The sequence below is a fragment of the Micropterus dolomieu genome, linkage group LG10 (genome assembly GCF_021292245.1).
Source record: "Micropterus dolomieu isolate WLL.071019.BEF.003 ecotype Adirondacks linkage group LG10, ASM2129224v1, whole genome shotgun sequence".
Taxonomy (NCBI): Eukaryota; Metazoa; Chordata; class Actinopteri; order Centrarchiformes; family Centrarchidae; genus Micropterus; species Micropterus dolomieu.
In genome coordinates this window covers 9,955,717-9,979,137 of record NC_060159.1, presented here as the reverse complement: position 1 = coordinate 9,979,137, position 23,421 = coordinate 9,955,717, and the positions used below count along the sequence as shown (strand labels likewise).

The window sequence follows — 23,421 nt, the reverse complement described above, 5'->3', positions numbered from 1 at the left end:
TTTGTTTGTTACTTTCTTTCTTTTTGTCTTTCTTTCTTTCTTCTTTCTTTTTGTCTTTCTTTCTTCCTTTCTTTCATTCTTTCTTTCTTTCTTTGTTTATTTGTTTGTTACTTTCTTTCTTTTTGTCTTTCTTTCTTTCTTCTTTCTTTTTGTCTTTCTTTCTTCCTTTCTTTCATTCTTTCTTTCTTTCTTTGTTTATTTGTTTGTTACTTTCTTTCTTTTTGTCTTTCTTTCTTTCTTCTTTCTTTTTGTCTTTCTTTCTTCCTTTCTTTCATTCTTTCTTTCTTTCTTTGTTTATTTGTTTGTTACTTTCTTTCTTTTTGTCTTTCTTTCTTTCTTCTTTCTTTTTGTCTTTCTTTCTTCCTTTCTTTCATTCTTTCTTTCTTTCTTTGTTTATTTGTTTGTTACTTTCTTTCTTTTTGTCTTTCTTTCTTTCTTCTTTCTTTTTGTCTTTCTTTCTTCCTTTCTTTCATTCTTTCTTTCTTTCTTTGTTTATTTGTTTGTTACTTTCTTTCTTTTTGTCTTTCTTTCTTTCTTCTTTCTTTTTGTCTTTCTTTCTTCCTTTCTTTCATTCTTTCTTTCTTTCTTTGTTTATTTGTTTGTTACTTTCTTTCTTTTTGTCTTTCTTTCTTTCTTCTTTCTTTTTGTCTTTCTTTCTTCCTTTCTTTCATTCTTTCTTTCTTTCTTTGTTTATTTGTTTGTTACTTTCTTTCTTTTTGTCTTTCTTTCTTTCTTCTTTCTTTTTGTCTTTCTTTCTTCCTTTCTTTCATTCTTTCTTTCTTTCTTTGTTTATTTGTTTGTTACTTTCTTTCTTTCTTTTTGTCTTTCTTTCTTTCTTTCCTTGTTTATTTGTTTGTTACTTTCTTTCTGTTTCTTCCTTTCTTTATTTTTTCTTTTTTTCTTTCTTTCTCTTTTTTCTTTCTTTTTGTCTTTCTTTCTTTCTTTCCTTGTTTATTTGTTTGTTACTTTCTTTCTGTGTTTCTTCCTTTCTTTATTTTTTCTTTTTTTCTTTCTTTCTCTTTTTTCTTCCTTTTTGTCTTTCTTTCTTCCTTTCTTTCATTCTTTCTTTCTTTCCTTGTTTATTTGTTTGTTACTTTCTTTCTGTGTTTCTTCCTTTCTTTCTTTTTTCTTTTTTTCTTTCTTTCTTTCTTTCCTTGTTTATTTGTTTGTTACTTTCGCAGTAATTTTTTCTGCTGAATAGTTAGTGAATAGTTCGTCTTCTGATCCCTTTAATTTTCCGTCCACACACAAACTCCAGTCCAAACATGAAAACGGTAGAAAAACCTCCACAACTCGACACATTCATTCACTCAAACACATCCAGTCGTCCTGATTGGTCGAACCACATGGAGGAAATGCCCCTACTGTACCTCTGATTGGTGACGATGTAGCCGTACTCCTCTGCCTTGGCCGCCGGTTCGTTAGGCCTCAGTTGTTCCTGGTTGGCCGTTAAAGCGGGAGTCGTGTCTTTCTGGCCTTCTTCTGGTTTGGGTGCTTTGACGGTGGAGGGTGGAGCCTCGGGGACCATCTTATAAGCCATCGAACCCTCTGTGATCTGATGGATAAAGATTAACAAAGACATAAGGGAGAGAAAAAACAAGCATGGGGTTTTTTGTGCCTATGTTCTCTTAAGTGCTTTACTGTACCACTGCATTTCAACTTGATGATGTATCGAGTACATAAACGTTGCCTTTTTCAGTCTAATAACATTTTGGGAAGCTTCAGTACACCAAGTATTGATCACCAGTGTAAATGGCAGCTTCATTATTTCTCCAGAAACCAACCAATAATCTGAAACGAGAACATTTATCTGCAACAATTTTGACAAACAATAATAATTTGTACTAACATATTTATTAATACTTTAATTAATTATTTTTCAAAGTAAAAAAAAAAAGCTAAATAAATAAATAAAGCAGTGATACTAGCTTCTCTGAATATTTCCTGGTCTTGTATGATAGTATCTCAGTATCTTTGGACTGTTGATCAGACAAAACAGGACATATGGATTTGTTAACTTTTTTGCACTAAATGATCACTTAATAAAGTAACCTACTCCTTTGCTTAGATAAAATCAACGTGAACAGTACAAACTAAAATAATTAAAGTGGTATCTTTCATCCACAAAGTTTTAGCTGAGCTCTGTCTCTACATCACAGTAACAACGTTCTGCCCACTGACTGCCTGGAGGGTAGCTGGTGTTTGGAAGGGAGAGGAGAGCTGTGTGCTGCAGCTCAGTGTGTTTTTCCACCGGTGGTTTTGAGGGCGTGTCTGACTAGCCGCTAGGCTGTGACGTCACAGTGATCAAAGGGAAGCGGCTGGACTACAAACGAGCTGTTTTCAGGCAGTTCAGAGCAGAGTTTTCTGCTGAAACCTGTTACATGCACAAAAAAGATATATGACTCAATAAAGGAGAGGGAAAAAGCAAAAAAGCACAATATGACTGGTGATCTGCTAAACAGATTCTCTACTACTTATATGGTTTTATTTTATTGGTATTTATTTTATATTCAGCATGGCTGATTATGACGATTTGAATAAATCAAATCTTGTCTTGAACTTTAATTAACACCTGAACATATTTTCACTTTGCAACCTGTACATTTCATATTTATCTTTTTTAATTAAGAGTTTTTTTTTTGTTTGTTTTTAAACCTGGACATTAAATTTGAATTCCTAACTAGTCAAAATAAATTTTCTACCAGCCAAAAACATACCCCCCTGCAAATAAACTATTGTTGATAAAGAAGTGTTAAAAATGTTTGTGGTTAAAAGTAACATGCTCACCTTTTTTCCTGTGGCAGCATTGTTTCCATATTTATCTAAATAGTAAACAAATACACAATATAATCATCAATAACACAAACGACAAAAGAGACTTAAATGTATTTAGACACAATCCTTAATCAGCTGTGGCCTGGGTGCAGAGCGGGATCAGTCCGTTATTTATATTAAATTTAACTGAACTTAACATTTGTCACATTTTCACACCAACAGACAAAAACCAGCAGATTTTTAGGCCATTTTAGTCGCTTTAATTATGCTTCTTGAATTTGTGCATGTGAGATGAAATAAACTAAATATATACACAGTGGATTAAACAAAGGGCAGATTATTATTAACTGAGGTGTCAGCATTCTGCTTGAACAGCAGCAGCAACAAGCGAGAGATGAGCAGATGACGTTGTCGTCTGAGCAGACCGACCTTTGGTCTGTTTGTGGGCGTAGGAGCTCTCCAGCTGGAGCTGCTTCAGGGCCGCCGGCAGGTTGTCTTTCTGCTCGGGGGACAAATCCTTCACGTCGAGGCCGTAGTGGTCGAGCAGCAGAGCCAACCTCTGCAGAGAGCGCTCTGTAAAAAACACACAGATGCAGAGCTCAGAAATCCTGGCTGAACTTTACTTCCCATTTTTTGACACTTCCTCCATCAGAGGGAAATTCTGAGGCTTCTTACTCCACTACTCCAGATTTTTGCATTTAACATGTGATAAACATGTTTGAAGTAGTGGAAGAAGTAGCAGTCCTTTGTGTTGAAAAGTGTTTGGGACATACGGGCTCAGATTAGGGGTGTGATGATGCACTTTGATCACCAGAAGTGATGATGCGCGAGAAGAAAACCAGAAGATGTTTAACACTATTTTGAGGAAATCTGAAATGCTGATATATGTGTGATATATTTGGTCTCCTCTCCCAGAAAATTGGAGCATTAAACACTTAATTTCCTGCATTCTGGAGACATCTTCTGATCCAGTTTATGGTGGAAATGTCTTTATTTATATAAAGGAAAACATTCAGCTGGCAGGTGACAATTCATAAATAGAAAAATAAAACATATTACAGTAATCAGCTGATTGGGTTTTTATTTTTTTTAGCTTAAGTTACTTTTTTTGGACATTTGCTTCTTCTATATTTAAATTGCATTGCATGTTCTGTTATTGTGCAAATAAACCTTTCTCAAAGCATTTTCATTTGTTAGTTACCTTTTTTGGTGCAAGGTATTTTCAGAACATTTTTGACAAATGCTTTCAAAAAGGGATGGGGACAAAATCAGCAATTTCAAAAAGTGGCAGGGACACCTGTAAATGACACCTGTGGTAGTCCTGCATTTACACTACCTGAAGTATTAGCATCAACATTTATTTAAAGTACCTACGGAAAAGTAGTCATTATATAGAAGAGGCCTATTTCAGAATAATGTATAATTTAATATTGGTGCATTAATATATTCATAACTTTATTATTGCAGCTGGTAACTGTGGCTAATGATACATATATATGTTTATATATGGCTGGGTAGCTTGTGAAAGGAGAACTCTTCTAATTCCTTCACTACTTTTCACCCTTGCTCACTTTTTCATTTCTTCCTCTCTGCTCGACTGCAGATATCTGACAGCTGAAATCAATGACATAATTTAGAAGACTCAGATTTTATATTCAGCATGTAATAAATAAGTCTGTTGTCGGGTGAAAATCTTTTATCGCCAGCGTAGTGAATTGAAAAAAATCCATCAAAACCTTCTTCCTTTTGTGAATATTTTTCTTTTCTCTTTCCTTCCTTTGTAAACACAAATTTGTAGTTAGAGCCAAACTCTCCTTCCACATAGTTGCTTGGATTAATTTGGTCATTATTTTATATTAATGTAACAGCACAGTAACACGTAAGTATTTCTGTTTGCACATCTTTATTTCCTCTCTCACCATCCAGTCCTGACAGGGCGTCGTACTCTTCCTGCTCCTTCTTCTCCGCCTGCTCCTGCTGCCGCTGCTGCTGCTGCTGCTTACTGAGCTGGGCCACCTGGGAAATGTAGTCCTCACCATAGTCCAGGGGGAAGTCCAGCTCCGGGAAGAAGGAGGAGGAGGAGGAGGAGGAGGAGGAGGAGGAAGATGAGGAGGAGGACAGTGAAGAGGGAAATCCTGCTGCTGCTGCTGCTGCTGCTGCTGCCGCCGCTCTGTGGCGGGAGAAGGACTGCACAGGGGAGGAAGAGGAGGAGGAGGAGGAGGAAGAAGGGGAGGTGAGGTAAAAGGAAACCAGGTCCTGGAGAAGCTGGCGGTCTCTGTCCAGAGAGCTTCCTCGGGATCTGGAGCGAGCAGGAGAGGCGAGGAGCGGAAAGGCTGGATTATCGTCCAGAGTGTTGAGGGAGCGCTCCTCCTGCTCCTGGTAGCCGTACTGCTGCTGCAACACACGACATATACAAAAGACATTTTAGCCACTAGGGGATGAATGACACACATTTTATGATTTTATAAAGCTGTTCAAGGTGAAGTGTTAGCAAACAGGTGACTACTTCCACATCCAGCAGACACAGAGCAACATGATCAGACCATTGGAGCTGTGTTTGTGTCCGCCTGATTTTTCCAAGTCCAACTCAACTTTTAGCTCTGGTTTTGGTCGCCACCAAGTCTCTTTAGCTGCTAAATGCTCCACTTTCTTTAGCAATTAGTTTCTTCCTCTGCTGTTTACTGCTGAGTAAAAAGCTCCGTTCGGTGTCATAGTCACGTCTACATTCAGGATAGCGGCAGGTTTATTTGATTTAAGTTGTTTAAAACCTTTTTAAAAGCCAATTTTAGCAAAACAAAGACCAGTTTTCTGAGGAAAATGATCTTAAAATTAAAAATCCTCTAGGAAGCTTTTGACAAAGTTTATCTTACTTTGTCTAATTTGCAACATTTTGAATAAATACATGTATGAAAGGTTTTTATTTATAAAATGTAAATAATTTATTATGCTTGAGGAATAATTTACTAGTCTGAATTTGAGGCAATGTTTTATGATAAAAGGCTAAATTTTGGATGCAGTTGCCATATTTGTGAGTAACATTTAATCATTTGTGCAGAAGGTGTGATAGTTGTTCTTTTATTTATTTATTTATTTATATATTTATTTATCTGTCAGACCCTCAGATTGATCCTGTGACCCCCTCTGGGGGGGGGGGAACCACTACAAAGGCATTCAAATACTGTTTTCACATCTGCATATTAAAAATGTAATCAGGTAAACTTTCAATGTCTTTTCCTGTATTCAACCTGCGCAACATTAAGACATGTTTCTGTCAAAATCAGACAGGAAGTGACTGAGACTTTACTTTTGAGGTCATTTTTGTTCCTGATATTGTTTTAATGTCTATCCATTTAGTCAGTTAGTTTATAATTTAACACATTTTGGACAAAGATGCACTGAATCTAATCAGAGCAGCAGTCTGAAACCATCAGCTGTACTGAATCACATTTAATATCAGCATTATTTAATAATGAAAAGTCGGTAACAAATGGTCCATCAGTATTTGTGTCCTTGTCATTCTCACCTGGTGGTAGGTGTAAGGGTCCAGCAGCGGCGTCTGCATGTGGACGGAGGATTGGGAGGGGTCGAGGATCATGTAGTCCACATACTGCTGCATCAACTCTGAGTTAGCTGGACCCTCGGGCCCCTGAACTCTCCTCTGACTGGGGCCCGACAGTCTGGACAACCTGGCACATAAAAAGACATTCACTCATTTAAAAAAGCCCCCTTTTTTTTTCTAAATCAAACAAGTAGAAGTTTGTGTATTTAACATCCTACTGGTTTGTGTTGTTCTGTACTGGACTGATAAGCGGAGGTTTGTCTTACTGTTTGGGCGACTTCTCACGGAGTCTGGAGGAGGACCCGACTGCGGGGACGTGACTCAACTCCCGGCTGATGATCGCCTGCGTGATGTCGTCCTTCCAGGTCAGCCCTGCGCAGCCACAGAGGGAACAGAAATGTCATTTACATTTTACATCTCACTACTACACCTGTTGCGCTGGTGAGAGGAAATTAAAGTCTAATTCACCTGAAGCTGTAAACGACACTGTAAAAGAGACTCACCTTGCACCATCAGGTCTTTGAGGACTTCCTGCAGTTTGTGCAGGACGGGTACAGACACCTGGTACTGGATTGGCTCCTGGTGAGGAGCCCGGCACTGTCCGAACAAGCCGTCTGTACAGGAAGAGACCAACCGGTCAGAGCAGCACTGACACACACAAAGTTTCACCTATGAGGACAGTTTATAGGTTTACATTCATTTGTATCCTGATCTGAATTTAAAAAACAAAATGAAGACTAAAAACAGCACCACAGAGACTCAGAGTCAGTTATTTTCCTCCTCCATCGCTACGCTTTAACAGTAAATAAGTAGAATCAGTACAACGCTACACAAGACACAATCAAGACTTTTTATTTGGATGATGTTTGACTGCATTGCAGCAAAAGTTGAGCCACCAGCTCAGTTTTCTTTGCTGAGCCATCTGCAGCGGCAGCCCCGCTGTGCCATCAAGAAGGCTGCAGCATTTTTGTCACCCACAGCAGGACATCCCAATTATAAATGCCAAATTACAAATAAAATAAATTGCTTTCTCACTTAGCTCGAGTGTTGTCCATCCATGCAGATTCTGAGATATATTTCTCTAAGTTTTCAGCCTCAAATTCAACACAAATTAAACCAAATGAAACCAATCCGAGGGGTTGCAATATGATTACCAAGACAAGACAAAAATCCTCTATAACACAAATTATGTTTATTACTTTCCCTTATATAGATATTAATATTAAATGCTTAATTTTTTCATTCAGAACCACACTAGATAAAACACATTACACATGTTTAAAGAAACAAAGCGGATCGTTTGTTCAATGCAAGCTCATATATAGCAATTGTAAGTTTCTTTGGATGAAAGCGTCAGCTAAATGAATAAATGTAACTCTGGTTCCCGTTCTCACCACTGTACACATTATAATCCGGTAGACTGGCTGTCACTAAGTCGACGAAAACAATTGAATTTGTATATTTTTGTGTACAAGGCCATGCTGGGTTAACTGCCGGTTTATTTATGTAATATCCTGAAGAAGTTATTCCAGCAGTTTTTCCTCTCTGTTCCACTAGGTGGCTCTCTTTCCAGGTTTCAAGAGTTTTCACTGAGCTGGGAAAAAAGCATTCTCTTACTTTGCTCCCAAGACTTTGCAAAATGTACTACATCTAAATGATGTAGTCCCATTGCATGAATTTAAAGCCATGTTGAAACACCGTGTATCTCAGAAATATAACTACCTCATGTGAGCTGTATTTCCTGCCTTTCTTTTTATAAGTGACGTTTGTTTCACTGTCGGCTATGTGTTTATTTTTATTTCAGTTGTAACTGGTGTGCCGTCTTGGCCAGGTCTCCCTCAGAGAAGAGATTTCAATCCCAAGGGACTTCCCGTTAAATAAAGGTTAAATAGATAAAAAAATATATATATATATATTTCAAGGCACAAAAATGATCATTTTCATATTGAAGCCTGGAATGAGTTCCTCCTTACTTGCCTTTTTCTCTAACCTTTGCCTTTTTAATATTAAATAATTGATTAATTTACCTCCACATTCATTATTTTAAAGGGTCACGATTGGGAAGCACTGCACCGGAATTTTTTATTTGGGTAAACTGATCCTATAAACCCTGTGAAAACCCAAAGCAGCTTAGCATCCGCTGGACGCAGGTGAAAGCTGTCCTCAGTCCACTGGGTCAAAGCCTGAAACTGGTGTCCAAGTAGGACGTCAGGCAGACAGAGAAACAAACAAACAAAGATTTATGTATCTATACATGAGAACACATTTTATTTGAACCAAGATAATATTTTGAGATCTGATTCTTGGACTGAATAGCAGCTTGACATGATGTACAAATGTGCAAGTAGACACTCAAAGGTACACGTCCTCATACATTATAGTGAATGGAAACACACACAAGCACAAGTGCAATGAGATGAACTGGTGGTGTTTAAATAAAATGTACACAAACAATATATAGTACACAAATACGTGTACGAGCCTCCAAATACACGCTCAACTTCACACGTGTAGACACAGTGAAGCGCAATGTGTGTGCGTGGGCTGTGGTGAGTCATCACCTCTTACTCCCTCCTTCTCTCATCAAACACTCACACTCGCACGAGGGAGACACACAGTCGTCAGGCAAGTGATGTCACTGTTGTCATAGAGACGGCCGGGGCGAGCAGCCATTGGCAGAGAGCGGCTGACGGAGGGAGACCTTGTTTACGTTGCACTCTTCTTTGTCTCTTTCACTCTCTCTCTCTCTCTCTCTCTGTGACGCTCTTTCCCCCTTTTATGTCTTGAATCTCATAGAGAAACCAATCATTTTTCACGCACTCACATTTCAACACTCAAATGACGACTGAGACTAAGCACACACTGAAATGTAGTAGTTACGTCTGCTGAATTAAAATTTTTCACGCATATAGATTACAGATGTTTAAAGAAACAAAATGGGTAATTTTTTCAATGCAGTCTGGGATGTATTTATTTTACTCAAATATCCACAGATTCCTGATGTTTAAGAACACAAACTAGACTGTTTTTTAATGCAGCCTTTGGTTATTTTGTTGTAGGAATGTATTTATTTTGCTCAATATCACAGTATTATAACACAGATTGCAGGTGTTCTAAAGCACAAAATGAATGTTATTTTTAATGCAGTCTGGTATGTGATTTAACACAGATTACAGTTACAATGTAATGTTTTAAAACCAATTTGTTTCAGAGTTTAAACGCAAATAACAGATGGGTCGTTTTTTTGTGCAGTCTAGACATTTTTTAATATTTATATATACAGTTTGTATGCAAATATTTACTATTACTGATGTTCAAGGACACTAAATTGTCAGTTTTTTTAATGCAGTCAGGAATGTACTTATTTTGCTCAATATCACAGTGTTTTAACACAAATTGCAGATGTTCTAAGACAAAAAATGGATCATTTTATTAATGCATGTTTCAGGCTGCAAAATGTAATGTTTTTGAACACAGTCTGGAACTAAGTTTATGTAATTTTGAAGCAAACTTGTTGCAGAGTTAATGCGCAGTCTAGATTTATTTATATTTATATATGTTTATGTAAATATTCACTATTGCTGATGTTCAAGGACATAAAGTAATCAGTTATTTTAATGCAGTCTAGAATAAAACCGATGTAAAACAAATATTCCAGAGGTTTAACAAAGATTACAGATATTTCAGACTTTGAAATGCATTGTGTGTGTAATGCAGTCTGAGATGCAACCTGGTACTCTCTTTGCCCCTTTTCACGAGTTCAGCACAGGCGCTTTCTCAGAGCATCATCACACACACGTTGTCGTGAGACCTCACTATGAATGCCGCTCATGTTCCCCAAATATTCCCGTCTCCCGGAAACAGGGAACAAAACATCCTCAAGGTGGACACAAAAACATGCCGCCATCAATATTGCAGCTGTCTCTGAAGGCTGAGACACACAGGTGCACGGTCACGCTCGTGCACGCTCTTCTAATGAAATCCTAACCATGTTTGAGCAGGCAGGAAGGAAGGAGGAAACCCACTAAGAGATTACAGACGAACCAGCTCCTGACTGTTTGATGGACAGAAGACACGTCATAGCTCCCGGAGCCTGCTGGGATTGATTACTCACCGTAAGTGTATTTACTATTTTCATCACGTTGCATTCAGGGCACCGTTAATATGAGCTTCCTACTGGGGAATAAAGTGTCCACGTCAGCCTTCCGGAGGAGGATATCTAAGGTGCTTTAGCGCCAACTTGAGTGTGTGAAAGAGATTACAATAGATGTAATAGCTTTAAAGGGTCAGTTCACCCAAATCACAAATATTTCCTACTTGTTGTAAACCACCGTGCCCTAATACTGAAACGCCAGAATCGGTTGTTTGCTAAAACAACATATATGACTGTGGCGTGTACCAGGCGAATAGGACCTTCCTTGTCATGGTGATAAAAAACACATGGTTAACGTTGGTAAATGGTCACAGTTTGATTTGGTTTAGGCCCCAAAACTACTTGGTTAGATTTTGGAAAAGATCTTCTGGGTTAAAATAAGAAAGTTTATTTACATACATATGTTAAGTTACATTGTGTGTTAATGTAAGCACAGAAATTAAAATAAGACCTTTGGTTTTTGCCCTCCTGGGTGAAAGTGTTGTGTTTGTTTTTTATACTATACCTCACCTGACTTCCTCCTTTACTCCCATCATAATAACTACTTGAGGTTGCCACCTAACAATAAACGTAAATGTGGGTCTGCTCGCACAGACGACCTCTACGGCCGCACTTTCAACTCGTTCTCCTCCCAGGAAATCACAAACAGTATGAACGCTTTAACACCCTTTGGTGTAGCTTTTTTTATGCCCTGGGTTGTAGTGTAGGGCTCAATAGCGGTCAAGTTAGCAAGAATAAATATGCAATGTCCAGTTAGAGTTTCAAAATGAAACTAGTGTAGTGGAACATCACGTGGTTAACACTGTAAAATGCTGTAAAACATCGACTTGGTCCAGTTTGGAAAAAGATCATGGTTTGGGTTAAAATAACTATGTAACAATATGTGACAATATGTTAGATAACGCTACTTACGTAAGTTACGTAACATCACTAAAAGGAATAAAATTGGTAATTAACAACAATATGTTTCAGATTGTTTCACCTTTCACAATAAAAGTCCCAATAAAAACTACATCTACTGAGGTTTGTGGACTTGTTGCTCAAATCTCATTTTGAAATAGTTTTAAATGACTCAAATTAAATTCCATTGACCTTCATCGCACAGGGATGGCAGCAGAAGTCAAAACCAGTAAATATAATATAATATATAAATATTTCCCCAATTTGTCTGACTAAAATGCATGTAGTGAGTGCTTTTCTGTCTCTTTCAGAAGAAAGAAAGAAAGAAACGATTAGCGTCATACTATAAACTGAACCTTTAATTAAAAGGAACCTACCTTTATGTAACCTTTAATGGGCTAACAGTAAATACTAGTAGAGGTAAAGTTAATGAACTGACTCTTAATTGTCATTTACAGCAATGTCTAGCTAAGGATTGCTAGCGTTAGCTAACATTAGCCACCAAAAGACACTATATTAGGGTACAGGGTTAGTGTACTAAAATGATCTAATGTTTTTGAATTCATTAAACCTCTGATTTGTAAAAGAAAGATTTATGTTATGTTTTTAAAAGTTGCTAAAACTTCCTTAATGGGATAATAAAGGTCCCACAGAAACACGACACATTGTGCAGAAGCTAATAAGGACGGTCAGTAAACCATGTTGTTCCAAACAGAAATGTCTCAACAACTATTGGATAGGTTGCCATTAGTGATCCTCTAACCTTTACTCTAGCGCCACCAGCAGGCCAATTTCAATTTGTTCCATTCCTTGTTTTAAAGATCTGCAAAACTAATGGCATTTCCATTCACATTCATACCGTATTAGCATTCATCTCAAAGCACTGCTGCTCCTCATGCAGTCTTGTTTTTTTTTTTACAGCTATCAAAGCTCTCCCTGTGGGAAAAATGTTGTCTGGTTTTCCAATTAGAAGAATTCGTATCATTGTACACAGAAACCTCCCAGCTGTGAGGATTTTGAAGATGCTACATCAAAGCTGAGCGCTTAAGTGGAAGTAATGATCGCCCTCTGGTCAATCAGAATAGAGTTTGATATGGTCACGGCATATTAAATATCACTCTGTACTCTGTTTCATCTCTCTGCTCTGAATGCAGGGTTCATCCCTACAGCAGCCATTTTGATTTATTAGTCTGTTTACAGAAGCACAGCAGAAAGTAAAAACAGGTAAAGCAGGTTCGACTTTGGACACTTTGTGATGGAAATGTAAAACTCGAACACTCACCATCGTTGCACAGCTGATCCCTCGGACAGAGCTTCTTTTCAAACAAACAACCTGCACAAGCAAAAACAAAAACACACAGAGAAACATCAATTTAAAAAGAAGCTGCAAAACAACCAGTGTCCCTACAAACATACTGACCTGTGTATTCAGCTAACCAGCCTTCTTTAACATCAAACTTTTTATGCCAGAATTTTACACCGAAATATGTTGTTACTTGACTGGAAATTAATAAAACAAAGATTTTTGGGCAATGTTAAGTTATGTTAATATGTTTCAAGGCAATAGTTTTATATTTCAGTTATGTTTTTACCTTTTTCAACACTACTTTGTCAGATTACAAGTAGAACAGAACTTTGCCTTTTAATGCTGTAATACTGTAATAACATCAATCTTTAAAATCCCACACGAATTAAGTTTATTATAGGACACAAATAAAGGTAGACATATGTTGGGGAAACCCCAACCAGAGCGGGCAGCTACAGTGGATATCAATGTTGTGTTGCCAAGTGATCAGAATATACAGTTGACCTTTTCCCATGTCCTATGAAATCTGTTGCGAGGCAGTAAATGGCAGCAGATGTGCAGCGTTCTGGTTATTTACTCCTGCGTGTGTTGGTTTTCATTAAGGATTTATATAATCCTGTGTATTATTCATGCATCCTGTGATAAGAAAACACACTTGCAGTAGTAGCACAACGCTCACTCCCCCAGTGATTTCACTTCCTTCATTCAAGCTGTTTGTACTTTTATTTCCATTTTAATTATTGTTTCCACTCTCTGATGTTAGAGGCGGCAGTTTGGATTTCAGTAAAGCTGCCGGAGTGATGTCAGAGGCCTCAAAAGTGATCAACACTAATTTGGGCGAGGCTGAAGTGGGCAGCAGAGCAGAAAATTCAAAAACAGGCTGCACTGTAAAAATTATAAAATGTGTTTTTAACACTCAGTTATAGATTAATCTGGGTTGTAGGCAATTATTGAGGTGCCATCTCACTTGTAAATCTGCACACTGAATTTCAGTCGTGGCAACTTTCATTAAAGAAAAAAATGTTTGCTCTGCAGTAAGTTATGTTTGGTAGTATATGACTCTTGGTGTCATACTACCAAACATACGCGTTGCAACAGTGAGATATTTAACAAAAAAGTCAGAGTATGGTGGTGGTTGGGGCGGACGGGAGTGCCAGAAACCGGACTTTCAAGCAAAAGGCCAGCGTTCGTTTCCCGTGTGAAACAAAACGTCTTCAGTGAGTGTTTTGTATTCGTTAAGTTGCATAACTTAGCAAGGTAACGTGACGAAACTTGCGTAAGTTAAGTCACGTAAGTAACGTTATTTTAAGCTAAACCATGAGTTTAGCTAGTAGTTTTGTTGCGTAGACCTAACGAAATTGTGATGTTTTACAATGTTAACAACGCGCTATTTCAAAATTGCTTCGTTTTGCAACATTAACAAGTACTTTTATTTTGAAATTCCAACCAGACATTGCCAATATGAGTCCATATGTCATGAGATGGGAGTGAAAATGTGTTGCAATGGCTGTGTTCCTAGAGTTCAAAGACATCCAATTAGTTTGTAAACACAAATTAGTACAAATGAGTGATAAGTAGGTGATTAAAACACTTCAGCCCAGCCGCAATTAGTGATGTCAGTCCACTTTTAAGGAGAATTACTTCAATATGTAAACTCCTCACCTGTTTAAACACAAAGGACAGACAAAAATGAGAAGAAGACTCCTCTCTCTCTTTTCTTCTCTACCACAGCCTCGTCTGATAGGTCAACTCAATCTGCGTTTAAAAAAAGCCTGACATCTGAGTATCGACGACAAACTGTCTGTGCAGCAGCTATCATAGAGGGAATCTCCATTAAAATAGAAAGCTGAGACGCTGCTAAACATGGAACGGAGAGAGAGTCTCCCTCCGTCCATCCGTCGCCGCCTCCGTCCACAAACTCCACATGATGACTAATCTCTGCCCTCTCTCCTCCGCCCACACATCCTTCCCTCCCTCCAGTCTTATCTCTTCATCCCTGTCCTTCCTCCTCGCCTCTCCTCTCTCTACAACTGCCTGAATCTAGAAGATCTCCCCTTCCTGCAGACTGTCCATCACTGTCATCAGTCACATCACACTCAGTCACCTCTTCTAATAACCATCACCGACTAATCAGAGGGAAGTTTGGTGTGATTGAGTATCTAATGAGCAGACCGATAGATGCACTGTAAAAAAAAAAAAAGTCCAGCCTCATCTCACAGCACAAGATATTTTGTATGTAGGACATAAACTGGTTTGTTGCAACACGTTCTCGCTCCCAAATAATCACATATGGACGCTTGAAAAAGAGAGCCTTGGTGTCGCTTTTTAATACCCTGGCTATCCCTTTATTTTAAGGCCATGCATTCAAGTTAGTAATGAATAAAGAGGAAACATCTGGTTAGACTTTCAAAGTAAAAGTGCTCTAAAACGGTTTGTCGTCAATGTTGTGAAACATTTGGTTAGGTTTAGGAAAAGATCATGCTTTGGGTTAAAATATCGTTACTTATGTCACGTAAGTTAAGTAACATTACTTGCATAACTTAAATAAGAACATTCAATGTTGACCTGTTAAAAGTGACGCTACAGGGTTTCCCCCAGTGTGTTATAAACTGACGCCAACGGGTGTTGACCATGCGTGAGAACGGGTTGTATGTGTGGACTAAAGGAGGTTTTAGGCATGAAACCAACAAGACTATCAGCAGAAACTTTTTGTTGAACAGCCACAAGTGGTGATTCTGGATAGCGGCACATTTACATACCTTTAATTTTCCAACATCCTTGAGTCAGTTGCTTTAAAGCAACCTTATCAAGCAAAAATGTAGTTTAACAACTGCAGAAGTACAGAGGAGCTATAAAGTCGGCAGACTGACACAGAAATGTCACAAAAATATCTATCTAAAGCAAGCTAACGTTAGCCACCATGAGCTACTAGTCATACTAGGCCAAGTAATGCTGTCGCAGCAAAACTCCAGAGTGTTGCATTTTATTATTTTATATATTTACCTTTAACAGTTCATAGAAAAATGAGTCTAAAGAAAGTCTAAAACTCTGCTTCACACATTTTCTAAAAACTAGACTCAACCTCTCAAAACAAGAAAATCTCAAATAAGTTGAATTTCATTTAGAAATAAGTTCAAAATATAAAATATTTGCTTTACAGACATTTTTGTTGACATGATTTAGGAAAAGTACATTTTTGATACTCAGAATACTCTGAATACTCTGAATACTTGGAATACTGGTATCATTTTTTGGTTGAAATGTCATTAAAGTAATTCCTATACATTTAAGATTTGGTGGTCATTAAGGATTCATCATTAAGTATATTTACTTAAGTACTGTAAGAAAATATTAAAGTACAAATTAGAGGTACAGTATTTGTACTTTATTTGAGTATTTTCTTTAACGCTACTTTCTACTTCTACTCCGCTTCATCTCTGACAGAAATATTGTACTTTTTACTTCACTACATTTATCTGACAGCTTCAGTTACTTTATAAAGTAAGATTTTTACAAATAGAACATATAAACAGCTAAAATAATATACCCATATATTTATTTTATATATAAAAATAAACTACCCAGCAGTTTATATAAGTACAGCTGAAACGATTAGTTGATTGACATAAATGTTATTGGCAACTATTTTCATGATTGTTTATTAAATCTGCTCGTCATGTCAGCAACCCCCGACAAACATCACCATACTAACGGTACTTTTTACTTTTGATACTTGAGGTACTTTTGTACATTGATTCAAGCAGAAATTTAAATTGAAGACTTCTACTTTTAGTGGAGTAATATTTGGCAAGGGTATCTGTACTTTTACTCAAGTACAGGATGTGTGTACTTGGTCCACCACTGCATTTAAGGGTCTATAAGAAGTCCAGTTCCATTAAAAATAAAATGACCCTACTTCCCAGCTGATTTATTATCTCAGTAAACACTGCTGATGAGTTTAAGGTCTCAGTCGCTAGTTTCAAGTCTTCTTCAACACAGCATGATGTTCATTTAGTAAATTATGGTAACATTTAGAGGAAAATACACCATAAAGCAGAGTATGTTTTAGGGCGGGATTATCTATGATATCTATGAAGTCGTTACGGCACTGTGTAACTTTAACCAGTGCCGTCGAAAAAGGCTTGTCAGGAGTCGTCTGTTCACTTTCTGTGGTGAGTACATTTAGTTTTAAGCCTGTTGGTCGCTAGACAAAGTTATCAAAATGACAGTTAACGTGAATTAAAGATGCATCTAGCTAAGCAAGCTAGCTCCCCACACGGCCGTTAGCTCCACCGTCTCGTCCAAATATGGTCACGTCCGGTGCCAAAACTCAAAATGGCGGCGCCCTATTGGCCAAACTCAACAAGTATATCCAGCTGCAGCACGCAGATGTGACGGAAGTTGAACTTCCAAATATGGTTTGTCCCGGAAGACAACACGCACAAAACGTGATGACGTTAATATAGAGTACAGTATAGATCCTAATGCTAACCGTTTTATTATTTAGGGGCCAACAACAGAACTTTAAATCCACTTCTGAGAATTTTTGAGGCGAGAAATCAACTGTGTAGATTTCGAATATCGGCAGTTTGACAAAAATTGACGGAGAATCGAAAATGTGTTCAAATGTCAATAACTTTAGGTGACTTCTGGGACGAACCGTATATGGAAGGTCAACTTCCGTAAACTTCCGTCACGTGTGTCTGCAGGCTGCAACGGGTGACGTCACCATGACTACGTCCACTTCTTAAGTATATGGTCGATATCCACTTGTCTTAGCTAGCTAACAAGCTAACAAGCTGTTTGAGATCAAAAAAACACAATTAGTAGCCATTTCTCAATACCCTACACACCTTATTCAATTCCATAATCAATAGAAATTTGTGTTTTTATCTTGAAACACGACAGAAAAAGCCACTGGAATCAAAAAAATGTAACTTGATTTGATAAAATATCTTTAAAAAAACATGTGGATTTGCACTGAAGTTCAAATATTATTCCTGCACTTGTATATTTCAGAAACTTTCAAGCCTCGTTTACAGAAAAAAACTGTCTCAGTAAAAGGGATATTTTTGCAATAACATTGATTGAGCTGCAGTGAGATCTGAAAAGGTTTTAACCCGGGGAGTCATAGAAACAGACTCTGCAATAAGCTCTCCTGTTTGATTTAGTTTCACCACACAAACCGTGAAAATGACTCAACTCAGAGGCGGTTCCAGCCAGCAGCAGGTCGTTTACGTTTCTCTCCTCCAGCTTTTCTCTTCCTGTTTCACATACAAACTTCTTTTTCCAATTGAACTAATTAGAGAGGCAGTCTGGCTCTCTACCCTCCATCACTCTGTTGTTACAGAACCAGCTCCATTTTGTTTTGTGAGAACATGTAGTTCTGCCTGAGCAGGAACGCAGCCAACAGAATAAAAGCTTCACTATGTTTGGTGTCCTTACAGCATTAGTAAACGGAGACATTAAGAGCCATTTTATTAGTTTGTCCTCTGCTGACCTGGTGAAACGTATCCATCATATTATCGTTTCTTGTTTGATTTCCAGCTCTCTCTCTGTTTTTATTTTTATTCTATATTGTTAGTGATTATGTTCAAAATAGGTTTGTAATCAGAGACATACAAAACAATACAAAATATGCCTCAAATAATTGTAAATATATGTAAAAAATACATGTATTTTGTATTAAAATACACGAAAATACATTTGTAACATTGGACATGACAAAAAAATATATATATATCTTTTGTATAAAAATAACAGTATACAGCCTATTATTTTATTTTATTTTATTTATTTTAAATGTCACCATATTTATGTAATTAATACACATTTAATTACCTGTTAAGTTCTGTGTGTGTAGCATGGACTACAACTCTAAACAACAAAAACTGGTCTTGTTTTTTATGTTTGATGAATCATGGAGAAAGTATTTTGAAAATACAAGATTACTCCACTCTAAAGTATCTTGTTACAAATTACATGTCTGTCAAATACCAATTACAGAATACTTGATAGTAACAGAAATACTGCCTATCTCTGGTTGTAATAAATATGCAAAGAGTGTGCAAAATAGGACGTTCAACTTACAATATAATGCAATCAAACACAACACCTGCAGAGTTCAGTCGACACAGCCTCAACATCATAAACCTCAACAATGCACCACTCATAAAGCTGTTCAACTTTTAACACTCACCAGCACTGAACAGTGAATCTACGTGGCATAATGATATTTTAATCTCTTTTTCTCTTTTGGTTTCGTCAGTATAATGTCACAGGGACTCATATTAATAAGGTTAAAGCATTGATTAGTGGCATAATACAGTATTCCTATAATATTTCTATCTAATATTATTGTTCTGTTGGCACTTTTTGATTCCTGCATGGGCTCAGGTGTTTTCACTGACATTAGTGTAAGAACAAAACATCAGTTGATAAAAACGAGGGGATATAAGTGAGGCTTTAAAAAATAACATCTCCGACTTACAGCCAGCGTTGGTTTCTTTTCATCATCACCATGACCTTTCTCTCACCCTACCCAGTAGTTTCAGTTGCCTATAGGCATCTTAAGCCTGGACATTAAGGTGGATGATCAGAAATCTGGTCATTTTGTAAGGCATTGCAGTAGTTAATCAACATTAAAAGGGGCTGTTATCTTTATGGTTGGCAGGATGATTCAGTTCATTGGGGAATATTTTACGTTTAAATGAAGATCTGACTTTCAGAAAACTGGACACACAGTGACATCCAGTATTAAAAAACAGTCCCCTATTGGTCTAATATGTGTTTTATGTGCAAAGGTTATATTAAGAAAATCAGTCTGACTCATCATCAGAAGCTGAACTCCAACCTCCCATCATCATCATCATCATCATCATCATCATCAGTGTCTCTGTGTCTCACTTTTATCGTCCATTAACTTCCTGCCAGATTGAACCCAGCTTTCGTAATGGTGCTGCTGGCATTTGTGGTTGTTGCCGCGTGAGTGTGAGCTCGTCCTCTGGTCTGCAGGCTGACAGAGGATATTTAAGGTGGAATGAGTCAGCCAGGACGGGGCAGAATAAAACCTGCGTGGTGTCGCTGAGTGGCAGCAGAGGCAGCGGGTTCATAACCCTCCTCAGCTCAGTTAACCTTTAAACCGACTCACGCTGATCACTTTGACTGGAGCTCACTGTGCACATGCAGGTTTTTTTAAACATGTCTGGTGATACAATATATTTTTTAACAACTCCCATGAAAACAAGAAAACCAACTGTATTTGCTTTGTGTGTGCACTGCTGCACTGGGTGACATGTTCCTTGATCACCATGAACGCACACACTGTAGTTTATCCTGACTCAGTCCCACGCACCCCGACCTGCTGCCCCAAATACTCACTAGAGCACCAAATGTGGATTCATCCGCCACGGAAAATAGTCCCCAACAAATGCACTACTTCCTCCGGTTAGCGTAATAAAAACTACGGTGAGCAGCTGCTTTAGGAAATAAAAATTAAACTATACATTTGTGAGATGTTTTTAAAGATTTACGTCTTCAGAAGGAACCAGCGGGCATGGAGCCAATGTTAGGGAGTAACTATTTACATGCAATTTGGTTATGTAATTTAAATCCAAAATAAATGTAACTGTAATCTGTTACAGTTACTGGAAAAATGTTTAATAGCTGGTAAAAGCTCGGCTGTATGTTAAACAATATTCATTTTATTGCTTTGCATGTTTTTCTTGTGCACATGCTTGTCTTTCTTTGTTGTTTCCGGCCACATCAGTTTAGTAAAGTTTGATGCTGTTCTGCAGCTTTTGATTGGTTCTCATGTTTGAATTTGCAGCGCCGCCCGTCTGCCAGTTAAAGTGCCTCTCAAGCTGTCTTTTTGTAAATGTTTAACAGTTTTAAACATTCATTAGACATTTAGAAAAGCAATCAAAAAGTAATAAAATGTCATGAGTTACATTACTTTGAAAAAGTAATTAAATAGTTACTATTACATTTTAAGTAGGGTAACTTACAATCGGTAACCTATTACATTTCCAAAGTAACCTTCCCAACTCTGCTTGGAGCTGAGAGTCACAGACAAGAAGTCAGAAAGTATTAAGAGACCGATATGTTGTTGTTTTTAGGAATTGTTAACAGTAAGACAAATGTCCTTTAAGGGGCTGGAGAAAACGTTTAAGGTTAGTTTATTATCCTTAACCACAAACAGAGGATACTTATAAATAGCATGTGGTGCTTATTCTCCACAGCATGCCTTTGTAACAAACACGCATCCTCATTTTCCACATGTAATTTTATGTAGAAATGTGTGTTATTATAGCTAATATTTAATAAAGTGCAAGAGTTTTCCATTTTTTCAGATACGTTTTTCTGCAACATTTGGGGCAGATTTATATTGTTTCCTATTTTTTATTATCTAAAAACAGTATAAAGAACATTAAATTGGCACTATTGGATTTGTAGTCTCGACATAAGTGGTCTTGACCGCAGACATGTTTGGATAATCTTTTTGGAGACTTTCACTCATCCTCCCAGGGCTGTTTTACCATGTTAACTCATAACTGAGTTATCATCTGTTCAGTCAATTAAACTATCAAAAGTAGCCACATTAACGGTCCAATTAGGCTGTAATGCTTCATACACTATGAGCTATCACACCAGCACTATGAATCATAATGAGTTCTTCAAGGAAACTTTAAATCCCTGTGGAAACATCATAGCAGCAACCTAGACAATAAAACTACCATTAAAACTCCACAGTCACACAATGTTAGAATATCACAGAGCATTAGTTAGTATAAGTTGGCTTTAAACCTACTATTTAACAGATAAAACTGCCTGTAAGAATATTTTCCTTACTGTCCCTTTGTCTAATAATATTTAGAGATGAAACCGCATTAACGTTCAACCAGTGGCATCAGAACGATTGAAGACGCTCTGCTTGTCGCTGTCCGCGGTGCTGAAACACTCAGGCTGGTCGCTGTCCGCGGTGCTGAAATACCACGCAGCGTTAAGTGCATAAAGGAGACAGGAAGCCATTGTAGTTACTGTGAGCAGAGCTGGGAGGTTAGTTATGAGTCATAACTGTGAGTAGGACGTTGCTATAATAATCCTAAAGGGATTTATAGTTTGACTGCTGATGACACAACGGGGTTTTAGTTTGTAACAGGTGTGTCATGAACAATTGGACGGCCTTTAAAAACACTTAAATCTGTATTATTTGCTGCTCTAAACAAAATCCCCTCTAAGTGATTATACTCAATCGGAATCAGAAATAGTTTATTGATCCCCGAGGGGAAATTGTTGTGTTACAGTTACAGTAATCAAGGCATTAAAGAAACAGGAATAATAATAAAAAGTTTGCAAATAGAAGATATAAAACGTACAAATCTAAAAATATAAATAGGACTGTGGGAGTATTTTTAAGACATAAATGTAATGAATAAATAAAAAATACTTATAAATCACAGTACTGGGACAGAATAAACCTGAATATCGCACATTAGTTGAGTAAAAGGTCATAACTGATAGGCTACATTATATATAATTTTACCAGCTTCAGGAAATACTGAAAACAAGTTAGACAGACAGTTAAAAGCTGCGTTATTTGCTGTTTTTGGAGTCTAGAGTGGGAACTATCATGACAAAAAATGACAATAAGGCCCACAACTTGTACAACTTGTACAACTTGTACAACTTGTACGACTCTGTACTGCTCCATTTTATTGACAAAAACATCCTCAAATACACCAGGACCCAGATCAATTTTAGGTATTTCATCTTGTAAAACAAATGATAATCAGTTATGAAAATGTGAAGGAAACAGTGAAGCTCAGTTCCAGTACAGCAGTACTTCAGAGATAAGTTAAACCCACAAAACAGCACAGGGTAGGGGCTATTCTAGTAGGAAGGACAGGGGCCTTTACTTATCAGAGCCTGGGGCCCCATCTTCTCATAATCTCTCCATTCTTAAGGCACATAATGGTGTAAATAGCCTATTTACTCAACAGCAGAGTCCCTACAGAGAACTTTACATAAGGCTGAAAAGCAGCGTTACACCTGTAACCACGCCCATCAGTGATGTCACAGGGTCCTGGTGTACACCTGTACATCACTTTCAGCAAGGTTAGAGGTTAAACCACTTTTCAGGGGTGTAGTAACTAAGTTGCTCTTTCATTTTGATGATATCTGAAATGTCTTTTATCTTAAGACTCTGAATGACGTTTGTTTCTTACAGGTAGAATAAAGTAATGTGATTATGCTCATATTCTTTTGGAGAAACATCGTGTTTCTGGCGCTCAGTAGCATGTGAACAGTGTTGGCCTCTATAATATCTCTAAATGAATGGGTATTACTGGTGAGTTTTTCCTACAGAAGAGCGACTCACACAGTCTGTAGGCTATTGATCTGATCGTATTGTCATTATTGAGGTAATATTGTTAAATTGGGACAGTTAAGCTTTGCAATGAATATCTATTTACTATTTATTTATCAGCCTACTGGAATTATAACACTTTAGTATTTCCTGTAATCTCCCTGCAGAAACACTATGTAAGTTTTTACTGGCAGTATTTACATGCTGTGACATTTGTATTGCAGCCATTTAGAATCATGCACAGGCCCACTGTAGGTTATTTCCACTCATTAAACATCTCCTGCAGCCAATAGATGATTTTCCATTTGATCTATGGGCTCAAAACAAAACACCCCCCCCCCCCCCCCCCCCCCCCCCCCCCC

At 37.6% G+C, this 23,421-nt stretch overlaps 2 protein-coding genes across 7 annotated transcripts in view; one reads left to right on the top strand and one right to left on the bottom strand.

Annotated features, from left to right (window-relative positions):
• The window catches only part of mdga2a (MAM domain containing glycosylphosphatidylinositol anchor 2a), a 216,447-nt gene that overhangs the window by 91,690 nt on the left and 101,336 nt on the right, over positions 1-23,421 (top strand). The gene's annotated exons all lie outside the window — the stretch shown is intronic.
• LOC123977424 (receptor-type tyrosine-protein phosphatase-like N) overlaps positions 1,152-23,421 on the bottom strand; it is a 23,165-nt gene continuing 895 nt past the window's right edge. The window contains exons 2-9 of the mRNA XM_046060083.1: positions 12,670-12,720; positions 6,838-6,948; positions 6,601-6,706; positions 6,299-6,461; positions 4,695-5,169; positions 3,205-3,348; positions 2,788-2,822; positions 1,152-1,555 (exon numbers count right to left, since the gene is read on the bottom strand). Coding sequence (XP_045916039.1) covers positions 1,307-1,555; positions 2,788-2,822; positions 3,205-3,348; positions 4,695-5,169; positions 6,299-6,461; positions 6,601-6,706; positions 6,838-6,948; positions 12,670-12,720 — 1,334 coding nt within the window. The 3' untranslated portion in view covers positions 1,152-1,306. The remainder of the gene's footprint in view (positions 1,556-2,787; positions 2,823-3,204; positions 3,349-4,694; positions 5,170-6,298; positions 6,462-6,600; positions 6,707-6,837; positions 6,949-12,669; positions 12,721-23,421) is intronic.